The sequence below is a fragment of the Micropterus salmoides genome, unplaced genomic scaffold (genome assembly GCF_014851395.1).
Source record: "Micropterus salmoides isolate LMB-PRFRI ecotype aquatic unplaced genomic scaffold, ASM1485139v1 Ms_hic_scaffold_3, whole genome shotgun sequence".
Taxonomy (NCBI): domain Eukaryota; kingdom Metazoa; phylum Chordata; class Actinopteri; order Centrarchiformes; family Centrarchidae; genus Micropterus; species Micropterus salmoides.
This window is the reverse complement of record NW_024042261.1, coordinates 23,950,755-23,970,488: the sequence shown is the minus strand read 5'-3', so window position 1 is coordinate 23,970,488 and position 19,734 is coordinate 23,950,755. Positions and strand designations below refer to the sequence as shown.

The following is a 19,734-nucleotide window of genomic DNA, read 5'->3' as shown; positions in this document are numbered from 1 at the left end:
AAGCATTACAATTCAGAGACAGTACCATTGTAATATAACTAATTACTCTCAAATGACAGTAACTAGTAATCTATAATGTATTACATTTTGGAAGTAACTCGACCCACACTGTTTATTTAGAATGATTAGTCCTTTAACTGATTTTTAGATCCTTAAAGAAATAGTTTGACATTTAGTACACTATTTCGCTTTTTTGCCAATAGTTAGATGAGAAGATCAAGACCATGCTCACGTCTGTACAGTAAACATGATGCTATCACTAGCAGATGGTTAGCTGAGATTAGCAAAAAGACTGGAAACAGGAGAATCAGCTAGCCTAGCTCTTATAAATGAGGCAAAATTCAATTAAGAGTACCTTTGAAGCTAACATTATATATTGTTTGTTTAAAAACTAAAGTGGAAAAACAGGACACTGTGCTTTGACAGGGGTTATGTGTATGGGCTAATATTTGTGTCAGTAGAATCTGAATTTGAATAATTTAGATCTGAATTTGGATTGCTCAACTTGAATAATTGCATTACAAAACTTAATTTGAATCGCATAATTTAAATTTGTATTGTTTAACTATTGAAAAACTGAATCTAAATAGCATAATTTGAAATGAAATTTATTAGTTTAAAAATGAATTCCAATAAACTTATATAAAATATTATGAAACTGAATTCAGTTGCAACTGAAACTGTATTTGAGCCTCACTAAAAATTCAACTCTTGATGTAATTTCACTTTCAGTTCTCTTAATTCAAATTCAATTCTCTCATTTCAATTTCAATCCACAAGATTCAGTTTTAAGGTCAAAGACACTTGCTTCAGAAGGAGCAATCGAGTGCAGATCAAGCTTGGATTCTTTCTCACTGCCAGCAGGGGGCAACTCCACTGCAAAAGAAGCCTGGTTCCATCAGAAATAATGGTAAAATGAGCTTCCCACCTTAATTATTACCTAAGTAAACTCTTTCCTTATTATAGTCAATTTCAATTCCTTTTCAATACAGCATGATGTTCATTTAATAAATTTTGGTCCTATTTAGAGGAAAATAGCCGATAAAGCAGGGTATGCTGTAGGGTGGGACTACCTTATGGTTATTCAAGCCAAATACCATCAGTTTTTACGATGGTGAAGTATGACAAAAGACATCATTCTCAGGTTTGTATAAATTTATATCATATCAGAAAAAGATTTCTGAACAAGTGATATGCCTGCTGGGCTACCTTGTGATTGACAAGTAGCTACCATGGCGACCTGTTAATCAAGGTAGAGTATCTCCTATTTACTGCACTCTACATTTAACAACCACCACTGAAAAAAATATGAGGATTTGGCTATTCATTTTTTCCGGTAAGTACATTTTGTTTTAAGTCTGTTTTGCTAGCCAAAATAAACATCCCGGTTAAAATCACAGTTAACATGAATTACGGATGCACCTTGCGAACCAAGCTAGATAGCTCCATGGTAACACTTTGGCCTGAATGGGCTTACGTTAATCTTGAACATAAAGCACTTACTGAAACATGGCTGTATCCGATACTTATTGTAAACTGTGCCGTCACTCACCAGATCTAATAGGCATCCTATAACTTGTACACAAATCTTTATCTTATATATGGAATGGTACATTTTGTCATGCTTCACAATGCTGAAAACGGATGCTGTTCAGCTTGAGTACCCATAAGGTGGCCCCAACCTAAAGTATACCCTGCTATTTTCCTTTTAATGGGACCAAAATTTACAAAATGAACATCATACTGATTAGAATAGGACTTGAAACTAACGATTGAGTCCATAAACTCATTAGGAAAGTGTTTTCTGAAGTGTTTACTGAAACTGTTTTTTAACTGAGGTCAGTTAAAAAGTATTTGAGGTAGGAAGCTCATTTTGCCATTATTTCTGATGGAACTGATTCAGTACTGATGGGACTTCTTTCTGCAATGGAACTGCCCCCTGCTGGCTGTAAGAAAGAATGCAGGGTTGATCTGCACTTGTTTGCTCTTCCTGAAGGACAAATGAAGTGTCTTTGACCTTGAATCTGAATCTTGTGGATTGAAATTGAAATGAGAAAAGCGAATTTGAATTTCAATTATTCAAGTTAAACAATACAAATTCATATTAGGCTATTCAAATTCAGTTTTTAATCCAATTATTCAAGTTGAGCAATTCATATTCAGAACTAAATTATTCAAATTCAGATTCTACTGACACAAATATCAGCCCATATATGTGCCGCACTATTTCTTGGCCATGCGTGGCAACTTCCCATCTTTGCTGGTTGTCTGGCAACTTCACAGTGATGACAAGACAGCAGGAAATGACTGGGCCTGGCCAAGAAATAATTTGGCACATAACTACCCATAACACAGCACACAACGTGTTGTTTTTACACTTCGGTTTTAGTAAAAATTAAACAAACACAATACAACATGCCAACTTGTGTGTTTTAGCTGTGGTGCTGGTAGGTGGATTTTGTTCCCTTTGGACAGAGCCAGGCTAGCTGTTTCCCAGTGTTTCGATGTCTTTATGCTAAGCTAAGCTAACTGTCTCCTGGCTCCAGCTTAATATTTACTATACATCAACCTTTTCATCTAACTCTCGGGAAGAAAGCAAATACTCATATTTCCCAACATGTTGAAGTATTCCTTTAAAACTAAAACGCACTCTGTCTTGTAAGTCTATTAAAGATAATAACTGTAAAAAGTCAAGCCACTATTCATATAATCATGCTATACTTGGCATTTAGCAACAACTATGAGTACAAATTATAACTTGTTGCCTACCCATAACAGAGAGCCTGGCTCCATTGCTCTGGCGAGTCTCTCCACTGTACTTATGCTTTGTGATGCAGCGGTAGGTGGACAGAGCATCTTCCTTCTGCACTTCTGAGATGTACAGAGCGCCAAATGAGGTCAGGAAGAAACGGTTACCTGTGGAAGACAGCAGAGAGGTTGCAGGTAGAAGAGGGGAGAAGAATACATCATTCAACATATGTGAGTAACAAATAAGCCACTAAAACAACGGCATGCCATTTGCATGTAAACATTGTGTCTACGCAGATGTATTTGCATTGAGCAGGGTTCTTGTCTGTTTCAGTCTCACTTTTGAACCCCACTCACTCTGTCAAGGATTAAGGTTCTAATTAAATCTAACCCCTCGCCCTGACCTCTGTGGTAATGAAGTCTTTTGAGCGCCTTGTCTTGTCCCACCTTAAATCCATCATAGACCCACTCCTGGACCCCCAACAGTTCGCCTACAGAGCAAACAGGTCTGTAGATGATGCAGTAAACATGGCCCTTCACTACATCCTCCAGCACCTGGACTCCCAGGAACCTACGGCAGGATCCTGTTTGTGGACTTCAGCTCTGCTTTCAACACCATCATCCTGGCCCTGCTGCAGGACAAGCTCTCCCAGCTGAACGTGTCTGACTCCACCTGCAGGTGGATCACAGACTTCCTGACGGACAGGAAGCAGCACGTCAAGATGGGAAAACATGTCTCTGATCAGCACCGGTTCCCCTCAAGGCTGCATTCTTTCCCCTCTCTTCTTCTCCCTGTATACCAACAGCTGCACCTCCAGTCACCAGTCTGTCAAGCTTCTGAAGTTTGCAGACGACACCACCCTCATTGAGCTCATCTCTGGTGGGGATGAGTCTGTCTACAGGTGGGAGATTGACCATCTGGTGACCTGGTGCGGCCAGAACAGTCTGGAGCTCAACGCTCTGAAGACAGTGAAGATGATCGTGGACAGGAAGAGCTCAGCCCTACCCTCCCCATCATCCTGAGTGATTCCCCCGTCGCCACTATGGACTCCTTCCGCTTCCTGGGCACCATCATCTCCCAGGACCTCATGTGGGAGCTGAACATCCTCACCAAGAAGGCCCAGCAGAGGATGTACCTCCTGCAGCAGCTGAAGAAGTTCAGCCTGCCAAAGACAATGATGGTGCACTTCTACCCCGCCATCATTGAGTCCATCTTCACCTCCTCTATCACCATCTGGTACGCTGCTGCCACTGCCAGGGACAAGGGCAGGCTGCAGCATATCATTTCCTCTGCAAAGAAGGTGATTGGCTGCAATCACTTCAGGACCTGTACGCCTCCAGGACTCTGAGGCGAGCAGGAAAGATTGCAGCTGACGCCTCCCATCCCTGTCAGAAACTGTTTCAGACTCTCCCCTCTGGCAAGAGGCTGCGGTCCATCAGAACCAAAACCTCTCGCCACAAAAAAAGCTTCTACCCGTCTGCAGCTAGCCTCATCAACAAGGCCCACACCAGTAATTTTTACTGTCAACCATGGAGCTTTGCTTTATTTCTGGTCCTTTCTACAGGTGCATCATCGTGGAAAATGTCTGTAATTTAATTCAAAAAGTGAAACTTTCATATATTCTGTATTCATTACACATAAAGTGAAATATTACATATATGTTTTTAAATTTTAATCTTGATGATTACAGCTTAAAATCCAGTATCTGAAAATATTATAGAATTTTAAAATAAAGAATTTATAATACAGAAATATCAACCTATGAAGAGTTCTAATCAGCTAATTAACTCAAACCACCTACAAAGGTTTCCTGAGCCTTTAATCGCTAAGTGTAACACTCTACTAACTAAGCTATAAACTCAGCCCTATTCTATATGTGTCTTAAAAGAAAGGGCTTCTAACAGATTTTTAAAATTGTTTTAAAGTTAGATTATGCAACTTTTGAAGAAATGGCACAATTGGCCTCTTATAACTAAAATGTTGAGTTCATAAGCAGAATAAAGTACCAGAAAAAATAAACCCTAAGCCTTGTCCACACTCCTAATATGAATGTAAATAAAATGTCTTATATACAAATAAACAAGTCTACATAAATACTAGACGGTTGCATGTCTTTTCAAGTTTTTATTCTAAATGTTATAAGACACATCTATAACAGCTATTGATCCACAAGATCTTCTGTATTCACTGTATTCATTATTTTTCAATTTTATATGTTTGCAATTGCTAAAAGAATCTGCTGTTGGGTGAAGGAATGGTTATGTTAGACATGTCCTGCTTTTTGAAATATTCTAGATGACAACCTCTCCATCATAAGGCCCTCTTGACAAATCTTGAGCACATTTTCCAGAGAAATCAGTGATTTAAGAGCAACTACAATATACATCTTCAAAAGGCCCAACCACAGCACTTAGAGGAACACATGTGAGCTTTTAACCAACTCTGTCCCATCCATCTGCTGAGATATACACAATAGAGAAAGACAGATGAGGAGAAAGAGAGACGAGAGATGAGAGTTATTGTAGGTGTTAATAATTGATGTGTCTGTGTGTGTTATGGTAACAGCAGATTAGCGTCATTTTCATTTCACATCAGTGACTGCTTGGTCTACCTCTGATTTATCTACATGTCAATAGAGACAGCATGTGCACATTTGTGTATGTGAGAGGGAAGAAGAGGAGGAGAGAGAGAGGGAAGGAGAAAAGAAGAGTGTATTTCAGTGTTTGATTCTTTCCGCTTCTCTGATTCTTTTTGTATTCTGTTCCCCCAAAGGCTTATTTTAGACAGTGTGCACTTAGGTGTTTGCAGTAGATTGCAGATTGTTTGGTTATCCGAATGCGACTGCAGTGTTTTTACGTGTGTGTATGTGTGTGAACATGCTAGCTGTTGTTTGTTGTACATGATGTTTCAATGTCTCTTTGCAGTGTTGACAAGAGAGGACTTGAGTAAATCAAGAGGGTGCGTTGAATACCGGAAATACACACATACACATACTTGTCTAAGCAATAGGTCATCACCTAGTCACAGCACAGCAACTTCATTCTGAAACACTTAGGCTATATTTTGTACTTTTGTGTAGGTACTTGTATTATTGCATGTATGCCTGTACAAATGTCAATATGTGGCTTTCTTTGTGTGAGTACCAATGAACATGTGTAAATATGAACGTGAAGGTAAGTATCAATAACCAAGCTAGTATGTGTGTGCGTGCATGTGTGTGTGTGTGCGTGTGTGTGTGAATGTGTGCATGCTTGTGCGTATGCGTGTGCTTGTCTCCTGCCACATTGTGAGCAATGACAATCGATGCATTTTATGGCTGCACAACTCCATCCAAAGGAGATTTATTAAAACAGAGATGACTTGTCTGGCTCCCTGCCACGCACACAACCATACACACACACACACACACACACACACACACACACTCTACACATCACTCTAACTAGACTAAGACACGAAAAAGACTGAAGGCTTTACTCCTTGTGTAAAAGTTTCGACTGACTAAACAAAATCCGCATTATTCTACATTACAGGTTGCATTTCATTCATTGTTCATTTTGATTAATCCATTAATTATTTTTCTGATTATTTAATAAGTCTATAAATATTCAGGAAATTGTGAAAAATCTAATATTAAAGAACCCAATGCGACGTCTTGAAATGGTTGCTGTTTTTTGTTTTGTTCAAGCAAAAGTCCAAAATCCAAGATAAACAATTTACAAAGAAAACAAGTGCAATTTACATCGATTTAACAATTAAATGATAACCAAAATACTTCTGGATTCATTTCGTGCTGATCAACTGGTCAATTAATTTACTAATAATTGCAGCACACACAGTGCTGCCAGTCCCCAGCATTTGTGTCAGAAAATGTCAGATCTGTTATGTGATATATATATTTATGTTATATTATGTTATATGTGTGTGTGTATTTATATATAACACACACATACACACATACGCCTAAGTGTCAGCCTGTGCATCTTCATGCTTCATGCATGTGAAAGTTCACACACGTGTTTTCATGTGAGTCAGACTGTTGTGCCAAGTGCTAAGCGACGTAAGCTGTAATTTCAAAGCCTGCCCTTTTGTTACAACCTTGGTATTATTCCTTACAGGATAATATGCAGTTGGTGAGTAGAACCCTGTATAACACACTGCTACACTCTGTCACAACATGCCTGGAGAGAGGAAGACAGAACAGAATGGGGTGGTGGGTGGTGGTGGGGGGTAGAGTAAGAAATTCAGAGATGTTTAACAATGGAGAGAAAGGAAAGTGGTGCAGCGGAGATTAGTGAGAAGAATCTTGTCAATGCTGGTTGCAAAAAGAATGGTTATATCATCCCTCCCTATTTTAACCTGCAGTTAGGTATTTCTCTCATCAATTACACTACAGATGATTTTTTCCTGAATGATCAGTTAATTGTTTGCTCCATAAAATGTCAGAATACTGCGTATAGTCTAAGCTCACATCTTCAGATGTATTGTTTTGCATCCTAAAAAGCATGATGAGAAGTGTAGTACTGCAATTCAAAACCAATCCATCCCACATTTTTAGCAGTAAATCATGGGCATGCGCCCATGAAAAATAAATTAACTTGAAAATAACAATATAAAGCATGTCCAGATACGGCACATAGGGAAAAAAACAGGAGCCTGTAAATAAAGGGAGTAAAGACTAAGCAAAAACACCCGGTGTTCAGCCTACTACTCTTCACTTCTCTCTCCTCTTTTCACTGCTGCTCTTTGTACCGGAAATCTAATTTCTAGTCACTGCCTGCTCTCCTGCTGTCTGTGAAGATGTGACACACCTAAAACAGCAGAGAGGGTGCAGGCAGCGATCGAGGGAGACAGTGGGGCTGACCCTACGGGGAGGAGGACGGCAGATGGTGATTGATGGAGGGAGAGATAGGGAGATAAAGAGAAACATGCCGTTGGGAGTGACAGAGGAGGGAGTAAGAGTGAGAGGAATGAGGGGCCTCCAGGCCTGAGAGCCACACATGGGTAAAAGCAATCCCTCTATGTCTTCCTCTGTCTCTCTTTCTCTCCCTTTTCTTTCTCCCCTTGCATGCTTCTCCTTGTGGGAGAGGAGATCAATTCTCGTCTAGTCTGCCTACGCCTCCAGGAGTTTGTTGTTGTTGTTGTTGAGTGTGTGTGTATATGTATATATGCGCTTCTGTGTCTGCTTTTTTTTTTTGCTGTGGGAGACAGGATGAGATTTTTTGAGGTCCATCCCACCCCCATGGGAGGCACAAAATTCCCTCACTTCATCCTTATTTCACAACCCCCCCCCCTTTTTTAAGATTTTCTGCATGACATCTATTCTCCATTCCTGGCCTCTCATCCTCCAGTCTCCCCTCTGCCCTCTCATCCTCCAGTATCCCCTCTGCCCTCTACCTCTTTCTGTCTCTGCCTATTTTCCTTCTAGTCTGTGCTCCTTTACCTTCTCTTTCAGGGGGGTCTGTAAGTAATGGAATCAGTTCAGCTGATCAGCCTGAGGCTGGAAGTCAAGCCAAGTGCAGAGTGAAGCTGCTGCTGGATCTGTGTGTATGTGTGTGTGTGTGTATGTCTGTGTGTGTGTGTGTGTGTGTGTGCACATATGCCAGAAATTTTGCAGACACATACATGCAAATAACGAGACAGGGAGACAGGAACAGAGAGAAAGAGAGACACAATGAAAACGGATTAGGGAGCCCTGGAGCATCACTTGTCTTATATATGGGTTATATATGGGTAAGGGGGGGGGGGGGTCCATCCATATTAGTCTAAATATTTTCCAGTATAATATACAGCTGCCATTTTCAACAGATTATCATCAAACTGAAAGAATGGCAACAAAAGAGCAAAAGTATGAGCTAAGACAATCATTATGTTAATATAGGAATGCTGTAGCCATCAGGGAGGTTGGGAGGAGAGGAGGATTAAATCAGGCGGGAATGAAAGATACTAAGAAAAGAGATTTTGAGATGCTGGCAAGACCATAGAGAAAAGAAAGACAGAAATAGATAAAACGAGAAATAAAGTGATATTGGAGAGAAACAGAGCGAGAGAGGAAATGGCGTAAGTAAGTGGGTTTGTTCTTGGTGCTGCCATGCAAATGAAGGTACCGCTGCAGCAATGTTAACTAACAGCAATTCACACTGTTGGACTCATCACTTATTAATGCTCTATGGCTCCCCCTCCTTCCCTCCCATCTCTCCCTCTCTTTACCCATTCCTCTCTCCCCTGCTCTCACCAGGATCTTTTTTGTTCGCTCTCTCGCTCGCTGTTGCTAGGGCCCGTGCACTCACGTGACAACAGCTGGGTAGGGGGCGCTGCGATGGCACACAGCGACATGTTCAAGTGGCCGTTTCATGTGTGTTTGGCATGTATGTGTGCGTGCTTTGTGTGTGTGAGTGCCCTTCATTAGAGGTAAAAACAGAATCAGCCATTTAAATGATGGCGATGGAGATCAGAGGAGAGGAACTGCTGAATGGATCTGTAATTGATTCACAGGCCTGGGCTATAGGCCACAGAGGAGCTCAACACATCTCTCCATGCATCATGTCACCATATTTTTCAGTCTGTGCTTTTTAACAAAAACACATGCTGTAGACTGTGATGAACATTATTGTCCGGGTTTGCCTTTCAGATTTTAAGGCTAATTGGACCAGGGGCTCAGCACAATGCAGACCAGCAGTAGTACAAATGGACTTGCACACACAGATATGCAAAACACTCACACATGCAGTACACTTATTATCTGTCTCACATCCCACACAGTCTTACGCCCACTGTCTCGCAATCAATCGCAATTTGTACACCTACACATTCTTTACCTATTCTCCTCCTTCTGATTCAACTTTTTTTCTGTTTTTCTTCTCTTTCTTTCCTTGCACGTTGTCTCCATCTATCCCATTATCATTACATTGTTAATTTTACTAGCTCTGCCTCTATCTCTCTTTCTCTCTCTCACACACACACACACACACACACACACACACACACACACACACACAAGCTGTCCCACATTCTGCAGTGGCAATGGACCTACAGTATATCCACATCCACATCTGAGTATGTGTGAGGCATTGAGGGTGTGTAAGTGTGCCTGCTTGTGCCAAATAAGTTGTCAGTGTTTTTAAAGCTCCATCTTAGCTGTAGTGACAAAATGCAAGAAATTCTTCTGTAATTCTCGACTGTTTTACTGTTATCAGTCCAAATCACTTTTGTAATAGACAAATCAGTACTGTATCACTGTGCTGAGAGAACAAGAGCAAAAAAACGCGAGACCTCAGAAATGTCTCTTTACCTGCCCATGATTTACTGAGTAGACTATATATTGCTACAATTTCTACTACAATGGAATAAAGTGTAAGGATGTGTAAGGATGTTTAAATGATGGATTAGAGTTGAGGTTACCATTATAGCTACTGTTCATTAATGGAGTTAGATACCTTAACTAACTCAATAAGTATTTGAGCAAAAAGAGAATAAAAGTACAAAGGTACACCCATGCTCACATCAGTGCATGAGAAATGGTGCAGTTAGGAGAAATGTTCCAAGTCTTCAGCAGATTAGCACCATGGACAGCTAATTTCAAAATGTTCAGGAATACTGGCTGAGATAGCGCCATGGACAGCTCCACTGCTCTAGCCCAAAACAGGAAAACCTTCTTGTGTGAAGTCCAGTCATACAGGTCTCAGTGGTACAAGGGTTGGCACAATTAAACTCTGTGTGTGTGTCTAAGGGTAATGTTAGCTACAGTGAATACTGTGGCAGAGTAATAAAATAGTCATGTAGCATATGGCCCATTGCCACAGCCCAGCGTACCTGTAGTCAGTCAACTCCCTACTAGAGACATTCAGTAACAGAGCATCTAACATTGGTAAACAACGCTGATGTATTTTTGATGGGTAAATACTGTGTCAAAGACACACTATATAACAAAAGGGCATAATAGTCAATAAAATGGTTTAACAAACAAGCAGCAAACAACTGCACGCTGGAGAAACCTTGCAAGCAGCGAAACATACAAGAGGATCAGTGAAGTGCATAAAGCTACAGCAAGAGAGCATAGAGCACCAACAGTAGCAACGCACTGATGACTTTGTTTTGATCCAAAATGGTCATCCAGTGGTGTAGCTAGCACAAATGTGACACCATGTTGGGCCAGGTTAGTGTCAAGTTCCTTACGTATTCCTGACATAACAAGTGAGTAAAAATATTGGTTGCAAAAAGAGTGAAGTAATAACTATCCTTGATAAACTGTGATCGTAACATTGACAATTACTTCTGTATATTTTGATGGTATATTGGTACATGTCGTATGTATAGTAAAAATGTCAATGTTGTATGTTTTATTGATTTGTTTTTAGAAATGTTATTGTGTTTTTGCTTTTGTCATTTCTTTTCACCTCACCACCTTCTGGAAATATATTGCATGTCATGAATGACTAGAATATATCATATTTCAACTATCACTTCTTAGATGTTTACAAAAAATGTTTTCTTGTGTCCACTGACTCAACTGTCTTAGCAGAGTGACCATTTCCTCACTATAACTATCAACTGAAATAATAATATTAATTATAATAATAATTAAGTTTATCATAAGTTTAATCATAAAACACGCATCACACTAACAACAACAACTGACCAACAACAGCATGTGTTCACACCAACATGCCTGTATGCAGAAGTTAGGTTTAAAAAAATTTTTGAATTCCTGATTCCTCCTCCTGCACTTCTTCCCCTAGCTAATTTATTTGATAATTACCAAGGGCCTATTATAGCAGATTTCAAGGAGGAACTGGGAAGGCCTGCTAAAAGCTATTTAATTTGAGCTGCTCATACCGTATCTAAGCGCCCTGGTTGCGACATACAATATGCATGCACACCCGCACACACACACACACACACACACACACACACACACACACACACACACACACACACACACACACACTATATAATACATGACTGTGAGTCCATTCAGACCCAACATGTAATTAACACCCTCACCCCACCTTCACTCACATCAAAAGGTATGCACCAGTGCAGACATGCATGTCTGTGTGTGTAGGGGCTGAAAGGTGGGCAGGGGTGAAGGATAATAACGATTGGATTCTAATAAAATGTTCTCATCCTCCTAAATCCCCCTCCTGCCCTCTCCTCCTACCTGCCATATTAACACCCCCATTACAAGGGCAGATGGATGAAAATAAACAGAGCTGTGGTGTGATTCCCCGAGTGTCAAATCAATACCACCCCCCTCCTCTTCTGTTCCACTCCCGCCTTCTAACCCGTCCTCTCCCCTCATCTTCTCCTCTGCTGCTATAATTTTCATATTCTCTTCTCCTCTGTTGGGTCTGAAGAATTGACATGTGTTTGACAAAGAGAAATCTAAACCTAGCGACAAAAGGCTCTCTCCCTAACTGAGCCTCTCTCTCTGTTTCTCTCTCTAGTATGAAATGAATGACGCTCCTTCTCCTCTCTATTCACATTCAAAGTAGTCTATAACAGTTAAGTGCTACTGAGAACAAGCCAGACATAGAAAGAGCCACAAGGATGGCATATTACTGCCACATTTTCTTTGACTCAACCAGAGACAAAAGCTTGTGTAAGGACTGGGAATAGGTTATGTCAAAATAAGGAGAAGGTTAATAAAGAAGAGTTATGTGAATTTCACAGGCTCTGTCTCTTTTTCTCTCTTTATGAGTCCAGGACACACGTGGTTACCAGAGGCAGAATAATTGAAGAGGAAACACAAGATTCACTCGGTGTATTCTTATCTCTCTCCAAGTGTTTTGGTTTTTTGGCCCTAACCCTTGACCTTCTCATCCTTCCTCTCCATCTGCATCTGTTTACCAGGTTCAGCATGTTGCAGTGATCTGAGGATAGGTATGCAGAGGACTAATGCCCTCATTAAAAAGTCATACATCACCGTCAAATGCCCGCTGATGCCTTCCCCATGACCACCACCACTATGTCTCCTGTTTTCTTTGTCTTTCCCTATCTCCATATCCATCTGTTTCCTTGGTTTCTCTGTTCTCTACCTCGGTCTCTCCTCCTGCTGCTGCTGTCTCTCTGTTTCTCTTTCTATATCGGTTGTTAGAAGGTGACACCCCTTACACCCACACACCCCTCACCCTCTCTGAACAACTCGTGCTTGAGACTACAGAGAGAAAGAGTGAGGAAGAAGAAAAACAAATAAAGGAAATGGAAAAATGCATTCATCCAAACCAAAAGAAATTGAAAGAATAATAATAATAATAAAAAATCTAATAATCTGCCTGTTTTTATCATCGGCCCACTCCCTGTGCCTTCATCTTTGTCTTTCCCTCTGTAATGGCTAAAGGCCACTAATTAGAATGGCCATACATTTTCAAGCAGTAAGATGGAGGAAGGGTTGGATGTATGGAAGAAGAGATGGAAGAAAATTGTTTAAAAAAAGGAGGGATGAAAAGGAAAAGATACTAAAATAAGGACCGCCAAAATGACACAAAACCAGTGTTTCTGCTCATTTTCTGATCAAACTGTTTCTTCTCAGATTCTTCTTATTCTTGCATGTTTTTCTTTCCAGTTAAAAAAAAAGTACACACACAAACATCCAAGATTGACTCCCACTACATTGATCTGTGATTCCATTTGGTCACTGACAATGACACATACAAACTCATACTCCAGACTTGTCAACATGCAGTGCATTGTGTCGCATTTGTCTTTAATTATTTAGTCTCATAGATAATAGATACAGACATGCTCGCCAGTCATGAGAAGGCTAACGGGACATATCTAATGCATTATAAACACAGACACAGACACACACACACACACACACAGAGTGAACTCTACTAAAGCGTGACCTTATTTCTGCTGTGGAAAACACCAAAATAACAATGTTTGAACAGGCAATTGCACACACAGGTCAGTTTTGTGTGACTGTCATCCATTATGAAGAGAACAACATGGCAAACAGGGAAAAGAGTATGATCATGGATCCTCTGAAAGAAGCACACTGACTTTCCATTCAGCTATTTAACTTGATCCCACCGTCTACTCGTGGCAAGTTAATGATACTGTGTAACCACAGGTATCTGCACACATACAATGCTGCGTCTTTTGTGCACATGTGTTTGTGTGCATGAGAGGGTGCAAGACAGAGAGACAGGGTAACTGCCAGCACGCATGTGATAAACTCTCACACAAATCAATATAGCCTTGCCCTTTGTAAAGCTATGTTGTTCCTCAGTAGGAGTACTAAAGTGCCACAGCATGTAAACAGCACCACAGTGACACATACTGAATCTCAGGGAGCAGGGGGTCACCGGGGAGCAAGGCCTGTGTGTGGCTCGGTGCACCTTGCATGGCAGGCAGATGTGAGATGCGAGGGAAGGGGTAGGGTGGGGTGGGCTGGTGGGGTGTGTGTGTGTGTGTGTGTGTGTGTGTGTGTGCGGGGGGCTGCAATTCTCCTACGCATTCCTTCCCTTGTTCCCCTCGTTCGCCTGCGCCACCGTGATGATGCACCCTTACCGCTGTTGCTGGGCATCTTGGCAACAGAGACCCAAAAGAGGATGAAGAGGAGGAGAGGAGGTGGAGTCAAAGAATTGAGGGATGATGGGAAGCAAAAGAGCTGCTGCAGAGACAGATGTTAGAGATTGGAGTGGAGTAGTGGTGACATGCTAAAAGCGGGTCCCCCAGACGTTGGGGGGAGGCCTAAGGGGCCAGGAGTGCCCGAGGTACGTACTTGTGGAGGGAGGAGGGGGCAGCAGATTCCTCTACTTCCCTGCCTGGTTGTCTCTCTGTCTCTTCTGCCTCACTGCCCCCCTACACTCTGTCCCACTTTAGCCCAATGTCACTGCCAGAGCAAGGGGGAGGGGACATAAAGAAGAGACAGAGAGGAGAGAAAAAGAGAGGGAAAGAGGAACTAAGAGGAGGAAAGACAGATTGAGGACTGGAAGAAAAAGGGGGAAGATCCCAGAGAGGATGATGGCAACCATGATGATGAGGACACTGATGCTGGAGGAGGGTTTGGAGCTTTCACGTATCCAGCTTTTCTGCCTCTTCCTCTCTCACAACCTCTTGTCTGGGAATTCTTTTGTCTCCTTGTCACACAAACATACCATACTCAGCATATGTACAGTTACACAAGCAGTCAAGCACAAAGTCCCCACTGCCAATACACGGAACATGCAGTATAGTATGCAATACACACCTGCATATAGACACAGAGTGGCAAGTCAGGCGTGCTTAGTGGTCTTGTCAGCTGATCCAGCGTCCCATGGCACTGTGGATGTGCGATTCTTGGAGATAAGCATGCTTCACAGCAGTACAACAGTTCAATAAACACCATGTTTCTTTCACTTTGATGGGCTGATACTGTTAAAACTGTCATACATTACATTACATTTACCATTACAGATAGCAGCAGCCCATTGGATACACACAATTTACTGTAAGTGTGGGGGGAAAAACCCAGGGCCGTAGTGCCAACTCCGGACCCCGTGCATAGGCATTCCCCCCACCCACCCAGCTGCATGCCAGTACCTCCGCTGCCCCCTCTCACATGAGGGCCCTGCATAGTCAACACCAGAACCTGCCACCCCCATGACCCCACCCAGTACGGTATGGTCGCGCAGATACCCCAGACCACATCTATCGACGCCTTAAATTCGCTAGTTCGTTCACCTCCACTCCTGGTTCCAGCCAGACATCGAGGCTATCCCAGATCAGAATAAGAAGGAGCTTTATTGTCTAGTAGTGTTCACACGTATGAGGATCACTTGGCGATAAGGTGCTACGCTAGGCAACCTTACAGCTGACATAAATTTCCGTAAAGACATAAACATGCAGAATCAACATCTTCCTCCCCTTTCCAATCCACCGCACCAGCCATCAGCATCACCACCAGGACTTACCATGGCATAGACTCATCTCTCTCCCCCCCCCCGGCGGCACCACTATGCCAAGCACCAATAGTCCCATGTTCCAAGCACCATGCAAACCCACCCACATGACACCAACCTCAGCCTTCTTGCCGGCCAATGCTCGTTTGGCCAGTCCGTCATTACCAGCACTCCCTGGTGTTGCCCATACACCCAGATTTCCTTCTTTGAGCATTCCCAGAACGGTCTACTTTACTCAGTCTTCAAAACATTTCTCTCTATACAACCATGTTCCAATAACAGAAGGCTTCCAAAACATTGGAATATTGAGGGGGGGGAGTGAATATCCCTACGACCAAAAGCACTTCCATGCTTAAAGACCACAGCTTGAGAACAGAACATCCTACAGAGATCTAAGTGGGCTCTTTTTCTTTGCATCGAAGAAACAAATTGATGCGATCGTCTGCGTAGCTTACGGGTCGCCAGCAGAGGCCAATAAAGCCGCCTCTGCCAAAGCAAACTCTTCTTCTCTACTTCAATCTGACAACAGAAACCAAACCTATCAGATAAGCCGACCTCACTAAGATGGGGGCCCGCCAGATGGTCCCCGTTGACACAAAGGACCGCCGTTTTCGGACGGAAAACAGCCAGAACAGCGAAAATCGGGTAGGTCCAGTACCAAGAGGTTAATCCACTCCCTTTCAAGCCTCCTTCCCGAGCTCAAATTTCTCCATACATCCCAAACTATCTCCCCGTCGCACTGTTATACCAAGCACCATTTCTTTCTCTCCATTGGACACCTAAACTCCCGCATCCGCATCATCCCACAAGGTGATCCGTCCTTTCCCACTTACCGCCCCTATCTGCCGCAGCGCAGTCCGTCCACGATCACACGGTACCCAACGGCACTGGTTAAACAAGTGATTGCGACGCAACTTCTTCCTTCTTGGAAGGCATCCCTTTCTTTACGTAAACCACTATGCCCGACCCGAAGACATCACACTACAAAGAGGCAGAACCCTCACCGCCGCCGCGGTGGCGATGCTAGCATCCGAGCAGCCACCATCCTGGCACACACAGACAACCACACACTACATTACCAGACCGCTCTGGAACTCCCACTTTCACCACTGAATCAGGCAGAGCCGTCTCACGCTCCTGGTCGCCATCTCTGCCTATCCCGTAATTCAAGATTCTTCGGACCCGTACCCCGATCATTCATTCCGAATCAGGCACTAGACCACATAGCTGAATTCTCATCTGTCTCTCTTCCCACGCCTACCATAGCTACGTCTGCAACAACCATACCGACGTTCTTCTAACCAATTACCATTCAATCCGTCATTCTTTTGGGGGTTCATAAGAACAAGCTGCTTATCGAGACGAGCCCCCACCCTGAGTCTCAACCCCTTGGGTTCCTAGCCGGTCTGGCCACCAAACCCTAAACAACCCTCTCGACCCCTCCTTCCATAACTATTCATTATAATAAACCACCATTAAATCTAACATTGGCGTGGTACTTGTTAGTGAAGTGTAAATTTAAGTGATTAAAAAAGGTTGGTTACTGTCACTGTTAGATATGACAGTTACGAATGATGGATGTGTGTGTGTGTATAGTATGTGAGCCGTGTACCACAGAGTCAAGTGAAATCTGATATAGCACTGCTTTTCCACTGTTACACAAATTGGAGTGAGAGAGGGATTTGGAAGCCCCTGATCACACTTTAGGACTCATAAATCAAATTCTAGCTGAAGACGATAGTCCTCAGCTGTCTGCAACAGAACCTAGAATTGTTCAGAACTGTGGGTTTAGGGGTTACTGGGAGTAATGGATATGTCACAATCAATGTACTGTAGCTCTCTCATCTTTGTCATGACTGACAGAAGTTGAACCTGCCAACTTTGCTTCTTTACAAACAATCCCCATAGCTTTTGATTTACTCAAAAGGTCATGTGAATAAAATGGCTACTTACTGTCGCTATACTGCTACTTTCCTTTATGCAAGACAAAATTTTATCAAACAAAAGAGCTGTGAAAAATGCCTGTTAAAAGAATCCATATGAGCAACCTTGAGAATATGTGAGAACGACATTGGTCTTTGAGTAGGGTCCTGGTGATCCTGGATTAAGTTGTGGTCTAAAAATCAGGAAAAAACTGTAACTTTTGCCCATGCAGCAAATGATCAGAATGAAAGAACATGCAGGACATATTAAATTAATCATGTTTGATCATTGATCATTTTGTTCTGAATGTTTAGAATCAATCAGAAATCAAATTAAGTGCTCTTTATGGCAAATAAGTGTTTGTTCCATATTTAAATAAGATAATTTATGAGGGACAAACATTCAGACAAGATTTGAAATAATTTTGCACATGTCCAGAGTCATATGCGTGCAAGGTAGAACTAGGCCATTACAGATTAGAATATGGGAAAGTGTAAGTAGCATAATTATATTGTTATATCATTACAAACCACTACTGCTGAAAACCTCTCAACCAGCTAGAGCAGTTTTACAGACACAGCACAACACAATTAATTAATTATATCTGGCCTAAAGTTCTCTGTGTACTAGGGCAGAGTATGTTAGCACAGTCACTGTTTCCTTAGTAAACTGAGAGGTACAGCTTGAGGTGTAGCTTGATTGTTGACTGAGTGCAGACTCATTTAGCAAACAAAAATGTCAACATGGCTACCAAAATAGGTTGTGCCTAGTATTGGATACAAGTCTACACTTCACAAAAGTCCATCCTAAACACATGGATCCGTTCAACATATGAATAATGTTAATAATATCCATCCATCTGAACTTCAAAGGACTCTCTTACAATGGCAAACTTGCCATCCTAATGAAAGTTCAGGCAGGAAGACTATTATCATTCCAATTTCTTCTCCACTTCTCAGTTATCATCAGATGAATTCACTGTTTGCTTGCTGTTCTATCAACCAATAACATTTCTGGCTAAAGGACCTTATCTGCTATGTGTCATTAAAGAGAATGCCACTTAGGAAAGCTTTCTAGGCAAGAACTCTGAGCTGGCTATGATAGACAATGATAGGCTTTTCATCTGAACAAAATCAACTTATAGGATTACCAGTGTTGGGCAGTAACGCGTTGCTGTAATAATATTACTTTTCCCAGTAACTAAGTAGTGTAACTAATTACTTTTTGAATTTGTTGTTCATCTCCGCTGATAGCCAAACTAAAGGAAGAAAGTAGAACGAGGGAGAAAGGCGTTCTCTCCACAGCTGCAAGTAGCTACTGCCATTATTGTGTCACAGTCGGATGCAAAGAACATTGTCGTCTAGTGTAAAGCAGCAAAAAGCTTTCAACCGCGAATATTTCTACTTCTGATTTATTGAAGCGTCTGCTGAAGCAGCAGAGCAACGTGAAACTTACAGAAAGAAACTCCGGCAACTACTGCCACTGATGCTTGGACTCGTTGGGAGAGAGTGGCTTTGACGTAGCATTTTGTAACTACTGAATACTGCTCTTATAAATAGGTTACATGTGCAGAAAAACAGCTGTTAAACGTAAAAGTTAGGATTTACTTGCTTTATTATTTTTTTATTTCAGCCGCTTGTGTTAAGAAACATTAGGCCTAGGCTATATGCTTTGTAAAAACCATACTCCTTGCTGCTGTTATGAATATGATATAAACTAAAAAGTCAGGAGACACTGCTTTCATTCTGTGGGAAAAACTGGAAAGTAATATAGTAACGTAACGGGTAACGTAACTAGTTACTTTTATCACCCAGTAATAAGTAAAGTAATATTGCTTTTTTAAGGAGTAATAAGTAACTAGTAATATATTACAATTTCTGAGTAACTTGCACAACACTGAGGATTACAACCCTATAACTTGATTTAATATATTTTGACAACACCAAAATATCTTTGAAATACAAAAACAAAACGCAAAATTTTGCCCACTTGTGGTGTCTTACCTGACTAACTGTTAGTGGAAGTGCAGAGGACCACAAGACAGCAGCAAAATGTACTTGATGCCATAACCATCAGCATGTAACTGGTGCTATAACATAACACACAAACACACTCAAGATATGGTATTTATAATGGCTCTTTTCAAATCACATTTTAATTGTATTTTGTGTGTTG

General features: G+C 41.7%; 1 protein-coding gene across 3 annotated transcripts in view; it reads right to left on the bottom strand.

Annotated features, from left to right (window-relative positions):
• Positions 1-19,734, bottom strand: part of LOC119883412 (Down syndrome cell adhesion molecule-like protein 1 homolog) — a 100,273-nt gene that overhangs the window by 36,104 nt on the left and 44,435 nt on the right. For all 3 annotated transcript variants that reach the window (XR_005440640.1, XM_038694044.1, XM_038694042.1), the window contains exon 4: positions 2,770-2,916. Coding sequence is in view for 2 of the 3 variants with exons in the window: in XM_038694044.1 (XP_038549972.1) it covers positions 2,770-2,916 (147 nt within the window). In the remaining variant the exon portion in view is untranslated. The remainder of the gene's footprint in view (positions 1-2,769; positions 2,917-19,734) is intronic.